Source organism: Solea senegalensis, linkage group LG20, assembly GCF_019176455.1.
Source record: "Solea senegalensis isolate Sse05_10M linkage group LG20, IFAPA_SoseM_1, whole genome shotgun sequence".
Lineage (NCBI taxonomy): Eukaryota > Metazoa > Chordata > Actinopteri > Pleuronectiformes > Soleidae > Solea > Solea senegalensis.
In genome coordinates, this window is record NC_058039.1 from 3,020,555 (window position 1) to 3,037,975 (window position 17,421).

Consider the following 17,421-nt stretch of genomic DNA (forward strand, 5'->3'; position numbering starts at 1 on the left):
AGTCTGAAATGACAGCATGGCCAGAAAGCCCCTAATGTGGACCTGCCAGTAGCTTACTGCCAAAAACGTCATTATTTCAGTGACTGCATATGAACCATGAAGTATAAAATTAAAAAAACCCTGACATTTCAGTTTGACATAAGGTTTCTCAAAATGCCCCTGCTTGATTTGCCCAAATAAATAAAAATTTGAACTTACAGTTGGGGTCAAAATATCAAATAGTGTAGCATCGCCCATTAAATAATCATTCATTCAGCTGAGTCATTCAAAGTAAACTTTAGGAATCTCCAACCGCTCAATTAAAACTTTGCCTTGGCCAGTTTTGTCCAACTAACTTCTTGATGTGACAGGAAATGAAACATTGATGTTGGTAAGTAGTAAAACACAAATCACCCTCATGCCTTGTTACTCACGCAGCCCAAGGATGAATGTGTGGAATGCATTCTTCTATGAGTTTCCAGCCAGATTACATTGCATAGCCGGGGTTGTTGAGCATTGTAAATATGACTCACGACAGAGTCATTGGCCGACATGGGAACTGGTCCAAAATCACAGCCTCTACATCATCTGTGTGTTGGATGACTGAAGCAGACGTGGGAGGAGACGAGGAAATAACAGCGCTGAGTGAAAAATGATCAGCATGTATCCAAACCTGTGCTAATGCACAATAACCTGTCATTACATTTGCCAAAGAGCTTACGTTTTTGGCTGCATTTGTGTCTGTCTGTCTGTCTGTTTGTGAGAAGGAAATGTTCCAAATGTCACAGCTGCATCAACAGCTGTTAGGAAACATCAGTCAAAACCAGTCAAAATGCTAACCTTACCAAAACAACCGTTAAAGTTAACAGGAGTCATTAAATGGTACACTAAATACGATCGAGAGCCACTGCTAACATGGCTAAGCAGGATTTATCACCTGTATTCTATATTCCAAGCTATGTATTAACAAAGAAATAAAATAAAATGTAATCAAAACATAATTTATCCCAAATAAGCTAGAAATGGATGTTTTGGCGAAAATGAAAGGATCAAAAAAGTGGATGAACTAAGATCAGCTAGAGCCATTTTAATCAAATATTAATCAAAACCAAAAATATTAACCTTGTGGTGGCATAAAATGAATAATCACCAGAGTCATTCCATTCCATTTCAGGTTTAAAAAGTAAAGTTTGACCCACTTTTAGTGCTAGAGACGAGGTTGGGTGATCACTAAAGTCACGGGGAATCATTGTTTCACCACCAACATTCATTTAAATACATTTCACTGCAATATCTCGGATACTTCTTCAGCCACTTGAATAAATAACCCTCTGGGAACCATGAATGTGTCACGCTGCTGCATGGGTTAGAGTTGAAAAAAGCAAAAAAAAAAAGCTCATCATTGCGTTCATTCCAAATATGTGACAGTGGGATGGACTGGTGGTGGTGGTGAATGAAAAAGAGGAGTGTTATTTTCAGGAATGAACTCTTTCCAGTCAGTCTCTCCCTCAGAATGTGTCAGGGGATTGATCTTTTTCCACAGGATGCCATGTCTCCATCTCCCCCTGTGATGATGATAGTGGTTCAGGCCAGTTGTGACTAATGTGCTAGTCAGTGCAAAATTTAAGTACTTCAACAAATGTTCAGTAGAGGAACTTTAAAATATGTGTGTTCAAGCCAAAAAAAATCCAAGTAGGGAGGATGATACTGAAGCTGTGGCTCCAATAATCCTAAACTCAGGTTAATGTACAATTCTACCTTCATTGGCTGAAGTAAATCACCATTAGAGCTCATCATTCATCAATTTCTTTCACCTATTGCTCCTTTACTCTAAACTCCACATTCATTAATATAACGATCGTTAAAACTAGAAAAGGCTCAATTTGAAATTTGAACTCGACACATTTGCTGAAAGATCTCAAAGTGGCGGCCAAACTATGCTGAAATAAATGAAAGCACTCGGAGACATTGAAACGTTTATGAGCACAAGCACTTCAAGCTTTCAGTAAAATAAATAAATCCACTCCTGATGTTTCCCTTTGGTTTGGAGCGTTGCCTTAAATTTACTGTGAACAAGATTACTTGCACTTTTGTACACAGGCCATTTTAAGAAGCCAATAAAACATCCAGAGCTGCTTCCAAACACGACAACAGAATCCTCACTAAGCAACATTTACGACACATGCAGTATAAAGTCTGTATGTGGTGTAAATTATAGATATTACTTAATAAGGTAGGTCTTATTTTCATGTTACTTTATGGCCTTACTCTGTACTACATCAGTGACAGCCTCACACTTTATATCCCTGACATCTCTTTAACTGTACTTGGGTCAATCTCTGAAAGAGGAATTTTAGATTTGCAATGTGATGCTTAACCATATTATACCCAAGACCGCCTGCAGAATAATGAGGTTGTTGCAGTGCATTTTTGCACATAAGGTTTATTATTGTATTGCACATACTCCAGTTTATCCATATGGCTTTCTTAAGATTATGTTGAATCTGAATCTGAATACATATGAAAGATTTAACAAGTATTTTATAAGTGTGTGTCTTTCTTAAACTTGCTTTATGGCACTACCTAGTGTAACATTGTAATACTGCATGCTGACACTTCAAAAAAGTAAAAATGGAACTTTAAGATGTTTCAATAATTATGACTTTTTAAGTGTTTTGTTGAACCGATAAAGATATCCAAGTGCATAAGAGACAGAGGGCAGGCATCAGTATGCATAGCTGTGGGCTGTCATCAACATGTTCTAAAACACCAGTTTATTTCAGCATCTATTTTCATAATGCAAACCAAGAACTGTCACTAAAGTATGTGCTGGCCTTTCTCGATAATAGCTGGATAAACACTGAAAATATTATTAGGACAGAATGGAAAATGTTCCATGTGTGGGAAATTTCTCAGGCGTCACGACATGTGGCAGTAATTGACACTCGAGGAACAAAGATGGAAAATGTGTGGAGGTTTTAGCCAATCTTCAACCTCCAATTACAGTGACGAGTGAGGAAAAAGCACAGCCACTTATTCTGGATGTAAATAACCAAAACACATTCACGTTGCTGGTATTTTATTATTTTTTTGTAAAAAAAACCAACCCCAAAAAACGTGATAAAAGGATCTGGGATATTTGAGGATTATACAACAATGTGATGCTTAACAAAAATCTTTCATACAATGGAAAAACATCAATAAATACAGTCTTCTTTTTAACACTATACAAAAAACCAAAATGGTGTGTTCCTGGAAATGTCCTCGTCGGGCCTCCAGTAACATTTCTACTTTAATACGTAAGGTCACAATCTTCACTGTGGTGGCAGGGGGAATGTTTCAATACAATGCACACAGTACAGGCTGAAATATGACGGTTTAAGAAAAAAACAACAACAAAAACAAGGCATACAAAGTTCACAATGTCCAGAAATTGTGTGTGTGTGTGTGTGTGTCTCTACATGCATCCTCCTCTTGTGTCCAGGTTTTCCAGTTGTCTTTTTTTAAGTTGAGTAATCCTGCAGGAGATGAAGAATAAGAAAACCGACTCATGTATGAGTTACAGCTACAAATAATAGAAAGTGAACACATCTGAAGTAAACCCGCAAATGATCCAATATTGTCAAGAAAAAGAGAGCCACACAAAGACAAATAATATCAGAGTTTACGTTTGGCCGGTTGCCTTCCTATCAAATTTATTTGAACAAACTAATGGTCATTATAAATGTATTCAAACTTGATCTTTGGGAAGAAGTGATAGCCCTACTTCTTAAATCAATCGTCTTAGTAGTAGTACAGTGTTGAGATTGTAGTGGGGCTGTAGTGATTAATCAATTAGTCATCAAATAGTCAATTAACCCCAAGCTACTTTGAATATCAGCAACATTTTAGGATGTTGTCATTTTGAGGTATATTATCAGTTAATCTATAAATTAAGAAAGTGACCAGCAGATCAAAATTCTTCAGTATTTTAGGACAAAAGAAATATATAAATGTTTATGAAAACAGAAGCAGACTATTGTATCATTTCCTAAGATATTTTATTGATGATTGAGAAAACAGGTGTCAGAAAAATGCCTACTGATACACATTGGTTACAGCACTGATCACAGTACTTTTCTTAAATAAACCGATGAATTACACTTACAGCTCGTGGTTTCTTGTTCACTTTCATGTCAAACCTAGGACAAAAACAAAAGTACAGCTGCATTAGAGATCCCACACGACACCGAACGGTTTCTGACGTGCATCATGGTGAAAAGTGGTACCCACTACTGTACCATGGAAAAGCTTAAAAACAAGCCTATAACAAGAACGCTAAATGACCATGTGTTTGTTCTTGTTTTGAGCACAAATCTACAGCCAAACCATCATCTCACAAGACCAGCACATTGCTGGAATTGACCAAACACACTTAAGATGAATCTGGGATAAAATAAAGAAAAACAGGCAATTAACGATAAGCAAAAAAAGAATGTAGTGTTGGACATGCAGTATGGCTGAATGATGAGCAGGCTTCAACTCAAACACTACATGAACAGAAGAAAGCAGAGCAGGTGGAAAAGTTGAGGATGGGATATTAAGAGCAGGCAGGATGTGAAGGCCACAGGAGCAGGAAGTAGAAAAGTCAGACTTACTCAAAGTCATAATCAAACATGGCAGAAGGGCTGAAGGGTGGAGGATTTGGGGAGAGGGGGGCAGCATTAGAGGGAAGGAAGAGAGCAGCAGTGGTTAGTTCACCAACCTCAATCTAAAGCCCTAAGTCTATATAATACTGCAGTTCAGATTTTAGAGAGAGAAAGAGACCACTTCTTCATAGTGTGTTAGGTGGAGCACCTGCTGTCGTTAATATAGGGTTAGAAAGAGTGAAGGTCGAGCTGAGCTAAAATAGACTTTCAATGATATACTGACATTTAACCACAGTATTAGAGTGGCTTTGTACAGCACGAGTTTCACTCAATTTATCTGTTTGAGCTTTGGACAAAGTGCTCAAACTTTCCAATCAGCCTCCAACAACTAAAAAAAGCCACACGAGACTGAGAGGGAGTGGCCATCGCTGTTAAGATGTTAACCAGTGTATCGCTGACAGAGTGAGGGCTGTTATGAATGAAAGAAAATGGAAAATCAGAGCTACATTTATTGTGGTAAAAACAACTTAACACTAGTGAAACAGGAAACAACGCATTGTGTTGTCACAGCATGTCACTCACTGCTGTTTTATTGGCGTTTTTATTACCAGGGAGCTACAGCTATGACAGCAGGAGGAAAGAAAAGTTTATTTATTCAGTATCAGACTATTAGTAAAGCACTTTGACGTGTGGACAGATGGAGGCAGAGACCGAAACACCAACCTTCCTAAGAGTTTAAATGACTAAGCCACATATATAATAAGGACAGAGTTGTATCTTAATTTTGTACCTGTGTCTGTTTTTGTTCTTCCTCTTTTTGTGGCTGGCGTGATGGCTGCCTGATGAGGAGGAGGAGGACGCTGCCTTCTGAGGCTTTAAGTCCTGCAACGTCGAGTCCACGTCTTCCGTGTCCTCCTGGCTCGGCTCATTTTCTTGGTTCTGGAGATCCGGAGACGCGTCGCTTTCCGTGCCGCTGCCTGCCTCGCCTGATGAGACCCAAAGGGCAGCACAAACTCAGAATGAGAAACTAAGAGAGACCATGACGAAGAAACACTTCGCCGTTAGAGGTAAGAGAAAGTGATTAATGTTACTCACGCTTTTCATTCATGTGATCGGGTATTCCACCAAGTGCACATACTGCCTATAAAGGAAAATACAGATGGATTTTCACACATGTTGTACATAGAAACAAAATAAACTAAAAAATATTAGTGAGTGAAAGACTTACTGCAACTGATGTAACGGACGACTTGCTGAATAGACGCTCTGCTTCCTTGAATTTCCTATTCCTTCTGTCAGTCTTACTATTAGAGTTCCTGCAGGAACAAAATGAATACAAGAATTTAAATCTTGTATTTCCCAAATTTCTGAAGCATTAAAAAAAAAATATCTCTAAATGCCTTTGTCATGTTAAATGTTTTTATATACGTGCATTTATAAACAACCATCTGGTTTTCACCACAAACTCAATCAACTTATATTTGAAATATTATAAATAATATATTTAAATTGATCATAGGTCTTAGATATCCTTGCCTTATCTAACAAACAGACATGCAGAGAGTACTTTATATATACTTACTTTTGGTTGGTGAGGTACCGATCCCATCCTCTGATGATGTTGCCATACATCTGTGTGTCTTCTAGGTAGCTGCCTTCAAACGCATAGATTTGTCTTTCCAGGTTCACTAGTGTCTCCTAGGGGAGATTAAGAAAATGATTTTAATGCTGCAGCTTCAAAACGTGCTTACTTTATCATGCAATCATGTCCCCCACATCTCAAATACTTAGGTCACATAGAAAACCATCTGTTTCTCTAACTAGCTACTACTGACCAACATCTGTTAAAGCGAGGAAGTCATTTGAGAAAAACATAAAACTGCTTTAATAGTATTAATACGGATGTAATATGCACGAAAATGTCCACATCACAGCATTGTGTACATCTAACATAGAATATCAATACATTGTGATTGACAAGTATAACTGCACACCATGACAATGACAATGACAACCACTACTGTCAAAAAAACAAACTTCTTTAATGATGCTTTTCAAAACCATTGACGTATTATTGAGTCATAACAACGCGAGAACTCCTCTACACCGGGCGATAGTTAACATGTAGCTTCACATGCTAACTAACTGACATATTCGCTGTATAGCGCCGCAGCAGAGACCTCGGGTGCAACAACAGTCACTCATAATTAACTTTAAACACATAAGAATAAAGCCTACAGCGTTAAAGTAAGTTGCATCAAAGCAAACCGACAGATTAGTTACTGTTTGTATTGTTAGCTTAGCGCGTAGCATTTAGCATGGCCTCGGCTCGCTGCGTGTCCAGAGCGAGGCACACACTAAAGTTACAGTTAGCTGCAATTCGTGCAAAAATAATTAACACCGATTTATTTTAAAGAGAAACCGCGGCAGCATTTACTTACAGCGAGGTCTTGTTTTCTCTTCACTAGCTCGGCGAGTTCCCGGCGGGTGTCCGGGATCTGTGGCGGGGTCGACTTTGCGTGCATCGCCATGATGAATCGATGTGACTGGAAACAAAAACACCGGCGGACTGAGCGGTTTGTAAAAGAGCGACTGGCTGCATGTCTGCGGTTTGACCACCAGATGTCGCTGTAGGTCTGCTACAGGGAGGTAGGTCGATGCTGTGTTGCCAGGTTTGACTGAAAGGAAGTAGTAAACGTACTTATTTCGAATTTTTAAATCAAATTTTTTGCCCGAGGTGTTTTGGATGATGCCACAACATACGTCAAAAATACTTACATACTTTAATATGTATTGTATAACATTGCAATGGATTGTTGGTGTGTGTGCCTGTGTGTTACACACACATACTTTGGCTATAAACATGCCATATTAGTTATTTATTAGGGCCCGAGCACGAATGCCCAGGTCCTGGCACGAATTCGTGCAAAGAACCTAGTGTTTTTTTCTTCTTCATGTTATTATTATTATTATTATTATTCAATTGCTTTCCAGTCATTTTTGAGGCGGTTGACATGCATAAAAACTCAGCACAGAGGTCAGGTCTGGCAAAAATATGATATTGGCATAGTGCCCAAACCCGTGCTTTGCCCAAGGGCTCTTTAGTGGCCCCTAAGGTGAAAACTGAGCCCAAACTAAGTTTCACTGAACTTCTCGAAACTTGGTGTGAAGATGTTATAGCCCAAGACGAACACAAAAGTTGATCAGAAAAAAGGCCTTGATTCAAACGGAAGTCAGCCAGATTTAATTTTGGCGTCCATTTTGACGATTTGCACCCTACATACATGAACAAACTCGTATTTATTGTACCAACATAAAAAACAACTTGCATGGGAGATGCGAGGGCCCTTTCATGATTTCGTAGTTTAAAATATGTCAATTCACAAATAAGTTCAACAAAAACAATGATTTCTAGATATTTACATGCTGTAAATGCATCGTGTCTTTGTGTTCAGATTTGACTCATTTATTAGAAACTTTCCCCACATTTTTGTTTGACAGCACAGCAGAGTGCCTTACAGTCCAATCTGGCAACCCCATGTCCAATCACACTCTGTTTTTACGTCGCCATGGCAATATGTCTTCAGATTTACTCCCTCACTCAGTCACTTTCTTCCTGTTACTTCAACATGGGCAACATGAACTGAGGATTTCATGACTGTGAGTGAGTCTGGATTACGCCTGAGAAATAGAACATTGCATTATAGAAGAGTTAATTTAATCTGAAACCAGATAAGATTCTAGCTGCATCGTCCGTGACGACAATATACCATAAAATGGTGATAACAAATCCAGAAAAGAAGGGGTTTTCATCTCAAGCTAAGAGATTTCCTTCACAAATCTCTCTGGTAGGACATTTAAGTCATTTTACATAAGCAATCATACAGGATAAACATTAACATAATAATGTGTATTTGTTTCAGGATGACAGTCCAGGACCAGGCAGTTACTGTTCCATATCCAGCACTGAAGTAATTAGTCCTTCCTTCTCAAAGAAGGGCACCACAGGCTTTGTTGCGTCCAAGGTCAGAAAGTCTCCTGCTCGAGTTTAGTGGTGTGCTGAAAAGGTCACAGAAAAAGAACGAGATCAGGTTTAAGTACTGGGAACACTCACTTAATTAAATGGAGTCACAATGTCTGAAGAGGCCTTTTCACAGACTTTCATTAGAAGAAAAAAAAGGATTTACAATAAGAAAGAAATTATTTTTGTCTTACTTAAATCTGTGCTATTCATGTGACTGTGACACATTTAATGTCACAATGTTACTTTTATTTTGAGATAAGAAGATGTTGTTCCTTGGAAGTGTGGTATAGCCACATTTAAGTGTGTACTAGTATATTTAACTGTGTTGCATATACATACACACACTTGTTTTGTTTGATTCTTAAGATATTGTGTGAGGGATATGCAATAGAATACAAACTACACAAAGGTTTTTGAATCTCCTCCAATATCGCTTTGCATCGTATTGTGCGTCATATATCATCATTTCTCCACCAGGTTGCCAAGGGTTACAGTAACCCACAGAGATCCATCCCAGGACCAAATAAATACAACCTGCAGAGTTCCTTTATAAACAAGTATGACTTCAACATGGGAGTGTCCCGAGTGTTCAGGCTGCCTCTGGCTGTGCAGCTGGGTGGACTGAAGCATATCATGCCAGCACCGAATCAATATGACGTATGCACCTTGAGTGTGTGTGTGATTCAAGTTTCCTTTTTTATTAACTCATCCTCTAAAAAGGTGTCAGTGATATTCAGTTTCTCGTCTCTGCTGCAGGTCAGCTGTGGAAGTGGAGAGAGAATCTCCTCAGTGTTCGGTTCATCAGCTTTCATCTCAAGAACCGGACGCGGCCCGTTCTGCCCGAACAAATATGTGCCGTCGCCGTGTAATCACCTCACTCTTTACACAAGCGATTCAGCGTTATTGCTTTTCTGAGTATGATATTTGACATTCGTGAATGTATTACAGGCCACTATGACGTGAGCAGCCACTCAATTCAACGTGGCTCCAAGGCAGTTTTGTCCCCCTTCAAATCAAAAACAAAGAGAATCCCTGCTCTAGTGGACAATCATGTGCCTGGTCCAGGAGCCTACAGTCCTCATCAGGCTCCCGCACCAGTGAAGAAGACCATCTTACCGTGAGTAAAGCACTCATATCACTTTTTTGTTACAGCGTTCTATCATTTTGATTGTCTAAAAAATGTCAATTCTCGTGACTGTTTTTGAAGGAGGGCTTGTTGTTTGACGATAGCAGAGCCTCCTGTGATTGTCCCAAAGAATCCACCCTTCCTGGGCCCTGGGCAGTATGATATAGGGAGTTATGATGGTGTGTCCAAGCATCCCATGCCCACTGCTGCATTTGCTTCTAAGACTGAAAGAGTATTCAAATACTCACAGGGCGACACAAGGCCAGGTCCAGGTAAAACAAGATTTACTTGTCTTTATATGAAAACCCCCCCACATATAGAGGATTTGTCCATTTTTCTACACCAAAAACTCCTTCTTGTATCTTTCCATAGTAAAATAATTTCCTTTCTACACTTATTTCATACACAGTTGCAGAGTAGGCCCTTCAACCACACACTACTTTCCTTATTGTTGTCACATGCAAATTTAATCTGGGGTTATATTAGATTTAAGTCAAATCTGCATCCTACGTTGGAGCTGTTAGAACTGAGCGTGTGTTGAAATTGCCGACTTAAAATGATGTAAATGAGGTGGTGTCAGGGAAAAAAATAGATGAACATAAAATTTTAATGACAACATAAAGCCGCTCCTGGAATCTGCCCAGAATTTCTCACGTCAGCATTCGCTCATGTTTAAAAAGCAAATGAGCAACCAAGGTTGACATTGGTTTATAATCCATCCATTTTATAATGCTTTATCCTCCATATGAGGGTCCGATGTGCCAATGTCAGCTGACATAGGGCGATAGGCGGGGTACACACGGCCAGACACTCTCACACTCACACCTAAGGAGAACCCGGAGAAAACCAGGGAGAACAAACTTCATGCAGAAAGGCTGGTTTATAATCCATTTTGTTAAAATCTATGTTGTAAAAGTTTATCTTTGTACAATGCATCACAAATCTTAAGAATCTTCGTTTTTAAATGGTGATTAGCGTGGAAAAACATTACCAACATTTGCAGCCCCTGAGTGATACTGACAGATTTTCTTTGCCTGAAGCTGAAATGGTAAATTCCCTCCTGACACAAAGCTGGGACACATTTAACCAGGACGTGTTCCCTAACTACTGGGATTTTAGTGAAGCTCTTTGTCTCTTTCTCCCCAGTAAATAAGACAAACTCTCCTGCAGCTCGTAGCTGTCATATTATATAAAGTTAACCTTAATTTAAACTTTCAAACAGACTTAGAAATGACATATTTGTAGCAGCTCAGGAAAACCTTTTATCACACTAGGAGAAAAATGTCCTTGATATTAGCTTTTAAAACTCACACACTGTACATTTCTAATTAATACACAGTAACACTTTTGACTAAATACAGTAATAAACTTTCTCGTTTCAGGGTTCTATGATCCACAGATTCTGTCAAAGCAGTCCTTCATTTATAACGATTCCTCAGTCTGGATCCCCGTATGAAGCTTTCGTAAGACATCAATTCACTGATTACTTTATATCTGATTCTTATTCAAATGTTTTATGAAAGGTCTGTGTTGGTATGTCTAAAACTGTGACTTTTAAATGTAAACAAATACATTCAAATCAGTGTCAGATGAGTTCAGACAGCTGATAAAGCTTCACACGACTCTGTGTTTCTCAGTATAGTGGTGTTTAGATCTTTGTGTCACCCGGTGACATTGATCTGTCTTATATCAAGAGCGATGGAGGCAACAGCAACATTGAGGTAGTAAAGCGAGACGACTGAAAGCACAACGAAGCGCTCAGTACGCGGCTGTTCAGTAGTTTGACGGGATAATCGCCTCTTGTCCCCGCCCACCCCTGCGCTGCCACTGTATACACACAAACGCTCCCTCTGTCAGCTCTGATAGTATTGCTTGACAGAGCTCATTTTCAGATGAAGGAAGTGTTACATTGTTTCTGTTCACGGAGACCAAACGCAGGCAAAAATCACCAAAAATGACACATTGCAGCTTTAAATGAACACGTTCTGGATCAGTATTTGTGGATTAAAGTCGGACGGTGATTCAAATGTTCCACCATTTTGTCTCTGCCTCTGTATCTAAGTAGGTCAGCGAGAGGTAAGACAAATATTTGGAGGAGGAATCATTATCAGTGATGTAAGGGAATACCAAAACACTAAGGGGGAAAAAAGAGCCATATGTTTTATCCTCACACCCTCGTGTCCTGATGCTCTAATCTGGAGAGGATATAGCAGTAGGTGTTGCTGCGTCCTCTTCAGCAGCTGCCGGTCCAGTCACTTGTACGCCACAGTAACAGCTGAGCGCTTGAGATGACACCGCGGTGCCAACTGCTGGAGGGCACGCAGAGGGGCGGAGTGTGACGCTCCATGTCAGCAATGCGACTGACTGGGCATGAGGCAGAGCTGCTGTTTAACCCCAAAGACAAATGGACACAAATGGAACAGTCACACCCTCATGTCCACTGTTGTATTTGGTCGCCAAAACACTGTCCTGACCCCAGTTTTCTGTTGTTTTGAAGCAATATAGTTTAAAAACGCTTCTTCGTTCCTTTTGTCTCTCTGATTTTCATGATAACTTAAATGTGACAAAAAAAGGAACCTAGAGATAAGACTATGCACCTTTGAAAGGTGGAAAACAACTTTTCAGTATATGTACCTCACCAGAAAATGTCTCTGGTAGAATTTAACCTATAAGAAAAAGTATCTCAGTATGAAAAGACATTTGTTATTAAATGTAATTAAAGGATCTTTCTGGTACTTGACATTCTAGCAACTCTTTAGCCACTTCCTTCTCCTCCTTTGTAGGTTTATGCATCATGTTTATATGGACAGAGTCGCTCTTCTTCATGTGCATTGGCATGTGCATTCAGGCTAAAGACGGCAGCCAGAAAAGCGCTATATAAATACGATGTATTATTGTTATTATTATTATTATTATTGTTATTATTATTAATAATAATAATAAAAGGCTTATTCTACGGCAACAAAAACAATTGATGATTACTTTATAGTGATGACACACTTATACATACATACCTAAGTTTATTGTATTCAATATCTGCTAATAAACCCACCCCAAGTATTCAAATTATAGTGAAATACAAATTAATGCCATCATTTTGAAAGGATTTTTGAAAAGGTCCTGACTACGGTTTGATAGACTAGATAGGTTATGATAAAACTTAATATAAATATTCATATAAAAGCACTAAACAAACAGCATCATATAAACTGTAAGAAGAAACACTAAAATGTCTTTTTTAACACCTTTGCTCCCTCATGTCCACGCTCGGTGTTAAGCAATGATGTAACTACAGCTATATTTTCCATAAAAATTTAATTGTGCTCTCAATCTCCACAGTTTACTTCCTGCCAGACATAAAGGACTGAGATTCCCTTTCGGCTTCATGAGAAATGTTCACTCTGAAATGCTGAAACAAACACCAATGTGGCATTCGCAGCTGCTAACATGGAAATTAATTTCAGGGAAACATATCTGCGCTTTGGAAACGACTGGAGAAAAACACTCTGCTCCCAGTAACAACAACTGCTCACATGCCTGACTCCTTCACTGTAGCAGCTGTAGTTATATTCAGACGGTGACTTCAGCAGTGTTCTCACCAAATATGTGCCCTCGCCTTGTAAATCCAAACTATTGTGTAGTTTGTTTTACAGCGAACAAGCATTTTATAACACCCTTTTTTTCCCTGCAGACACAAATGAGGTCTCCCGTCTCCGAAATGGACAGGGAGGACTGAGACAAATGTTTTAAATGCCTTTGTGTAGGAGGGCTGATGATTAGCAACAGGCCTCTGTGGATTTACAGGAGGCTCTGTGCTCCTCCCTCTGTCTCAGTCAAATGGTGGCGAGTACGGGCATGTTCACCATCAAAGAGGAAGCTCTTTGTTTCAGGCTGTGCGCAGACTGAATCAATCGCTCTCTGCCGATTTAAAATCCCTCCTCTGTTTTTAAAGGATAGCTCATGTCTTTTGAAGTGGTGTTGAATGAGTTACTGTCACATAGTCACCGCTGACTTCGCGGCATGGATGCTCAAACGTGGCGGACCAGCAAGGACACGAGAGAAATTCGATTTTAGCAACTGAACAAAAGGTTCACCATATAAAATCCAAATCCAAAAACCTAAAATATCCACTTTATCTTGCCGTTTGACTGGAAACTGAAGTTTGTGTTGCTTTTTGACTCTGAAAAACAGCAATTTTACATCATGACACACGCGAGTTGTCCACCCACTGCTGCTTTTAATTACTAAGTTCAAGTGTGTTATTTTGTGACTTAAGTGTTTGAAATCCTTCGCTCTGATTTACCGAAGTGACGCAAACTTACCAAACGTGGCAGCAGTAGAGTGGCAGCTCTAAAAAATGCTGATTTTCTCTATGGAACTTACAAACTTCAGTTTCCAGACAGAAGAGGCGGTCAAACAGCAAGATAAAGTGATCATAGACTTATGATCACTTATGGCTTATAGTGGCTGTTTTTGTTTTTTTACAACTGGACATTCCTTTTTATTGAAGAATTTCACTCCTCACTGTCAGGACAGGAGCACTTCAGGAGCCAATGAGTAATACTCGATTGCTGATGTGATGCTGCCTGCATTTAAGTGAGGAGCTAATCAGCTCGACTGTCTGTTGCTAAGCGATGCATCAGTGGACTTAAGGCAGAATTTGTTCTGCTGCAATTCTTAAGAGTCGTCTAAAGACACATGGAGTATTTAAGGCATCCTTGAGACAAAAATGAACGTTTTTCATTTTCAGTTGGTCCATCATTATTTCAGTGCAGCGATTAGGAACCTGAAGAAGGCTCAGTTGAACGTCGCTGTGGTCTGTTTATCTGATTTTCACAAGCATCTGTGCCTGAAAACCACCAGCAGCTCGTGCAAACAAAGACTCTATTCACTGATCAACATGTGCTCTGATAAACGAGGTCGTTAATTTGAATTTTGAGGTTATAGCCTTGAAAGCACACGTCAACGCGTCATGTTTTATCACACATGACTGAGAGTTGCAGTGTACAGTTGTCTTATATCTGATTTTGTCCAGTATAAAGTAAAAGGATAAGAAACATGACATGCAGGGTTTAGTGAACGCTCCCTGTCTTTACTGGCTGCATTTGCTGCCCTTGCATTTCCACATCCCCATTACTGCATTAACATGTCATTTTGAACAGAGACTTCCGACCCGAGAACAGAGGCGATCTCTGGTTCACAGATGGAGCTGCTTCTCCTGCCTCTCTTTCCTCCATCAGTGTATTATTGCCAGTATTTTCTATTTTTAGCCTCCATGAACCACATATAAAGAAAGAAATGAGGACTTCTCGAACGAGGTCTTCTCAATCATAAGGCGAAGATAGCTCAGTGGTAGAAGGTTGTGGTTGTGGGTTCAATTCCTGGCACTGCTAGTCTATATGCCAATTATTTGAACTAGTACACTGTAGATTCTTCTGTAGATAGACCTTCAGTAGTCCCAAATTTACACTGTTATTGGGGTAAAGGTAATAAATAATACACACGCTTTTTCACATAAAATATAGAAACATATTGACTTGAGATTATAAAAATAGAATAATACTTTATCTGTGAAATGTAATAAAAAGAGAATAATCTGCATGATAAAGTCTCTAACCAAGTGCTGATGAAAAACTTTTGCTTTTCTTCTTGCCCTCCTTCTGTTTCACTTTCTATCACATTAGCGTGGGCAGTAAATCTGCCCCTGGCCTCCTCTGGCTCCCACAGTGACAGGAGGGTCGTATCAATAATTTATCAGCTTGTCATCACCAATACTTAGAGCAGCACAGGCAGATACTGCCCTCTCACTTTTTATTCATGAGAAATGTGGTTTAAGCATCTCGCGTGCAGCATTTGTTTTTGTGCTCATAGAAGAACAATAGAGGAAAAATAAGCCATTGTAGAAAACAACGAGAACAATGTCATTTCCACTTTAGAACTGTAGAACAATTCATCTTTTCCATGTGAGGTTTATTGAAACCAAGTTGGGCTGTTTTTGATCATCTCTTATTAGAATTCTTTGAAATTCTCCTTTGGTAATATTAACAAAAACAGTTGTTGTTGTTCAGTTTTCTTTAAACTTAGGTTTTTTAGTTCGTTGTTCGTTGTTTCCTGTTTTATTTTCTACTTCTCCTTGTGTCATAGTTTACTTCCTGTCCTGTCCTGTCTGTCTTCCCCTTGAATTGTCTGAATTGTGCCTGTCTCACCAGTGTATTTAGTCTCTGTGCTCGTCAGCGTCTATGTCAGTTCTCTTTGTTGAGTTTTGTTCTGTTGTCCATGTTGTCTCCTTGTGTTCTGGTCATGGTTTCATGTGTACCATGAGTCTCTGCTTCCTTTGTTCAAAAACATTATTCGCTTTGAGTTTTTATTTTCCCTTTTTGTTGTTGTTAGTTTGCGATCTGAATTTTGGGTCCTCAGATTTTGTAAAAACACAAACTATGTATTTTGATCAATAATCAAAAAGGCCTCCACAAACCCACCAGACACTGTACACAACTATCTACTAACTATCTAATTCCTCACTAAAACCCCACCTAATGTGTACGTCATATCCTCTATGCGATGTTTTTATAACTTTGCTTGTTTTTTTGTGATTTAATTTAACCTGTAATCATCTCTATTTACTTGTATGGGCTGTTTTTCAAAGCCACATATTTTAAAATAGCTTTTTACACAGTATATACTGTATGCAAAATGTTCTATTTTAATTTAAAGTTAGTAACTAAAGGTAACTAAATAGGGTGAAAAATAATAACAGTGGAGCAAAAAGTACACATTTTGAAATGCAGTATGATATTGAAATGTGTTTTTCTCTATGAAAGTAAATGTATTTCACTCCTTCCCACAACATTTACATTTTTGAGCTGTTAATTGAAGGATGTTTTCTCTGTATAAAGTGATAATAAACCCGCAGTAAATACACAGACAGTGTGTTTAATAACAGCTCACCTCTCCTCAGACAGCAGGGTCATTTTCAGCTGCTGGAAATCATCTGATAGAACAAACCATTCACGGGGTCCGGCCGTTAAATGTAAAACTAACTTCCGTTCTGTTACTGCGGTTTAAACCAACAACGGGGGTGAAACTGCGGATAAAAACTTCACATATTGTTCGAAGTGTTCGGCACGTATTTGGTCGATCGTTTAGTCTGTTGTTTACCGGCGAAATGGATTCTTTCTCTTCTGTATGACTTGGTATAGTCCTGTTGTCCGGCATGCGGCTCTTTTGCGGCGGTTGGCGACGTCAAATCAACGAGGCAACCTACGGAAGTGAAGCATATCTGCCTTCAGAATAAAATATGGTTGCGCGACGAAGGTGGGCGAGTTGTAAATCCTTCTTACAGTTGTTTGTTGATATAATATTTTTTACAACCTAACCAATTTGCATGATATCAACATGATATATGTTCTATTTCTATGTTTTAAAATAGTTTGTGAGTGGTATACAAATATATGATATATTATTTGTATTGTTAGGGAGAATAATAACTAGCCGTTTTTGGTCATAAGTTTTTGTTCTTCACATAGATGAATGGATAGATATATGCACCTCAAAAATCTGTTGTAAACAATAAAGCCGTTAAGTTCAGTTATAAAAATGTCAGTTTCAATGTAATTTTTTATAGACTAAGAGTTAATATTTTTTATAATGTAATTTATTTTGGT

The 17,421-nt window shown here is 38.9% G+C and overlaps 2 protein-coding genes and 1 long non-coding RNA gene across 7 annotated transcripts; 1 reads left to right on the forward strand and 2 right to left on the reverse strand.

The window, feature by feature from the left end:
- Positions 1 to 3,041: 3,041 nt before the first annotated feature.
- meaf6 (MYST/Esa1-associated factor 6) lies at positions 3,042 to 7,188 on the reverse strand. 4 transcript variants are annotated; one of them, XM_044053138.1, is made up of 8 exons: positions 7,049 to 7,187; positions 6,190 to 6,305; positions 5,836 to 5,923; positions 5,703 to 5,748; positions 5,398 to 5,593; positions 4,617 to 4,646; positions 4,127 to 4,160; positions 3,042 to 3,497 (listed from the first exon to the last, which is right to left on the reverse strand). In XM_044053138.1, the coding sequence occupies exons 1-8, from the start codon at positions 7,136 to 7,138 to the stop codon at positions 3,483 to 3,485; spliced, it is 615 nt and encodes a 204-aa protein (XP_043909073.1). In that variant the 5' UTR covers positions 7,139 to 7,187; the 3' UTR covers positions 3,042 to 3,482. The 4 variants fall into 4 exon arrangements, with proteins under 4 accessions (XP_043909073.1, XP_043909072.1, XP_043909075.1 ...); XM_044053137.1 differs by having other exon boundaries at positions 3,042 to 4,160; positions 7,049 to 7,188; XM_044053140.1 differs by lacking the exon at positions 4,617 to 4,646.
- Positions 7,189 to 7,823: 635 nt separating this feature from the next.
- Positions 7,824 to 16,983, reverse strand: LOC122786680. The gene is made up of 2 exons (XR_006362471.1): positions 16,706 to 16,983; positions 7,824 to 8,666 (listed from the first exon to the last, which is right to left on the reverse strand). It is a non-coding gene; the product is annotated as an uncharacterized LOC122786680 (long non-coding RNA).
- Positions 8,384 to 11,603, forward strand: stpg1 (sperm-tail PG-rich repeat containing 1). Of its 2 annotated transcripts, none has more exons than XM_044053135.1 (7): positions 8,384 to 8,455; positions 8,531 to 8,632; positions 9,109 to 9,303; positions 9,388 to 9,496; positions 9,580 to 9,748; positions 9,839 to 10,029; positions 11,140 to 11,603. In XM_044053135.1, the coding sequence occupies exons 1-7, from the start codon at positions 8,384 to 8,386 to the stop codon at positions 11,211 to 11,213; spliced, it is 912 nt and encodes a 303-aa protein (XP_043909070.1). In that variant the 3' UTR covers positions 11,214 to 11,603. The 2 variants fall into 2 exon arrangements, with proteins under 2 accessions (XP_043909070.1, XP_043909071.1); XM_044053136.1 differs by having other exon boundaries at positions 9,109 to 9,288.
- Positions 16,984 to 17,421: the final 438 nt, after the last annotated feature.

Excerpts from the sequence above, each read along its gene's own strand:
- meaf6 (XM_044053137.1), bottom strand. The coding sequence starts at position 7,138 with ATGGCGATGCACGCAAAGTCGACCCCGCCACAGATCCCGGACACCCGC. Across the intron at positions 4,647-5,397 it reads AAGAACAAAAACAGACACAG|CCCTTCTGCCATGTTTGATT; the intron begins GTACAAAATTAA and ends TCCACCCTTCAG. Across the intron at positions 4,161-4,616 it reads ATGTTTGATTATGACTTTGA|GTTTGACATGAAAGTGAACA; the intron begins GTAAGTCTGACT and ends TTTTTGTCCTAG.
- stpg1 (XM_044053135.1), top strand. The coding sequence starts at position 8,384 with ATGGTGATAACAAATCCAGAAAAGAAGGGGTTTTCATCTCAAGCTAAG. Across the intron at positions 8,633-9,108 it reads CAGGCTTTGTTGCGTCCAAG|GTTGCCAAGGGTTACAGTAA; the intron begins GTCAGAAAGTCT and ends TTTCTCCACCAG. Across the intron at positions 9,304-9,387 it reads ATGACGTATGCACCTTGAGT|GTCAGCTGTGGAAGTGGAGA; the intron begins GTGTGTGTGATT and ends TCTCTGCTGCAG.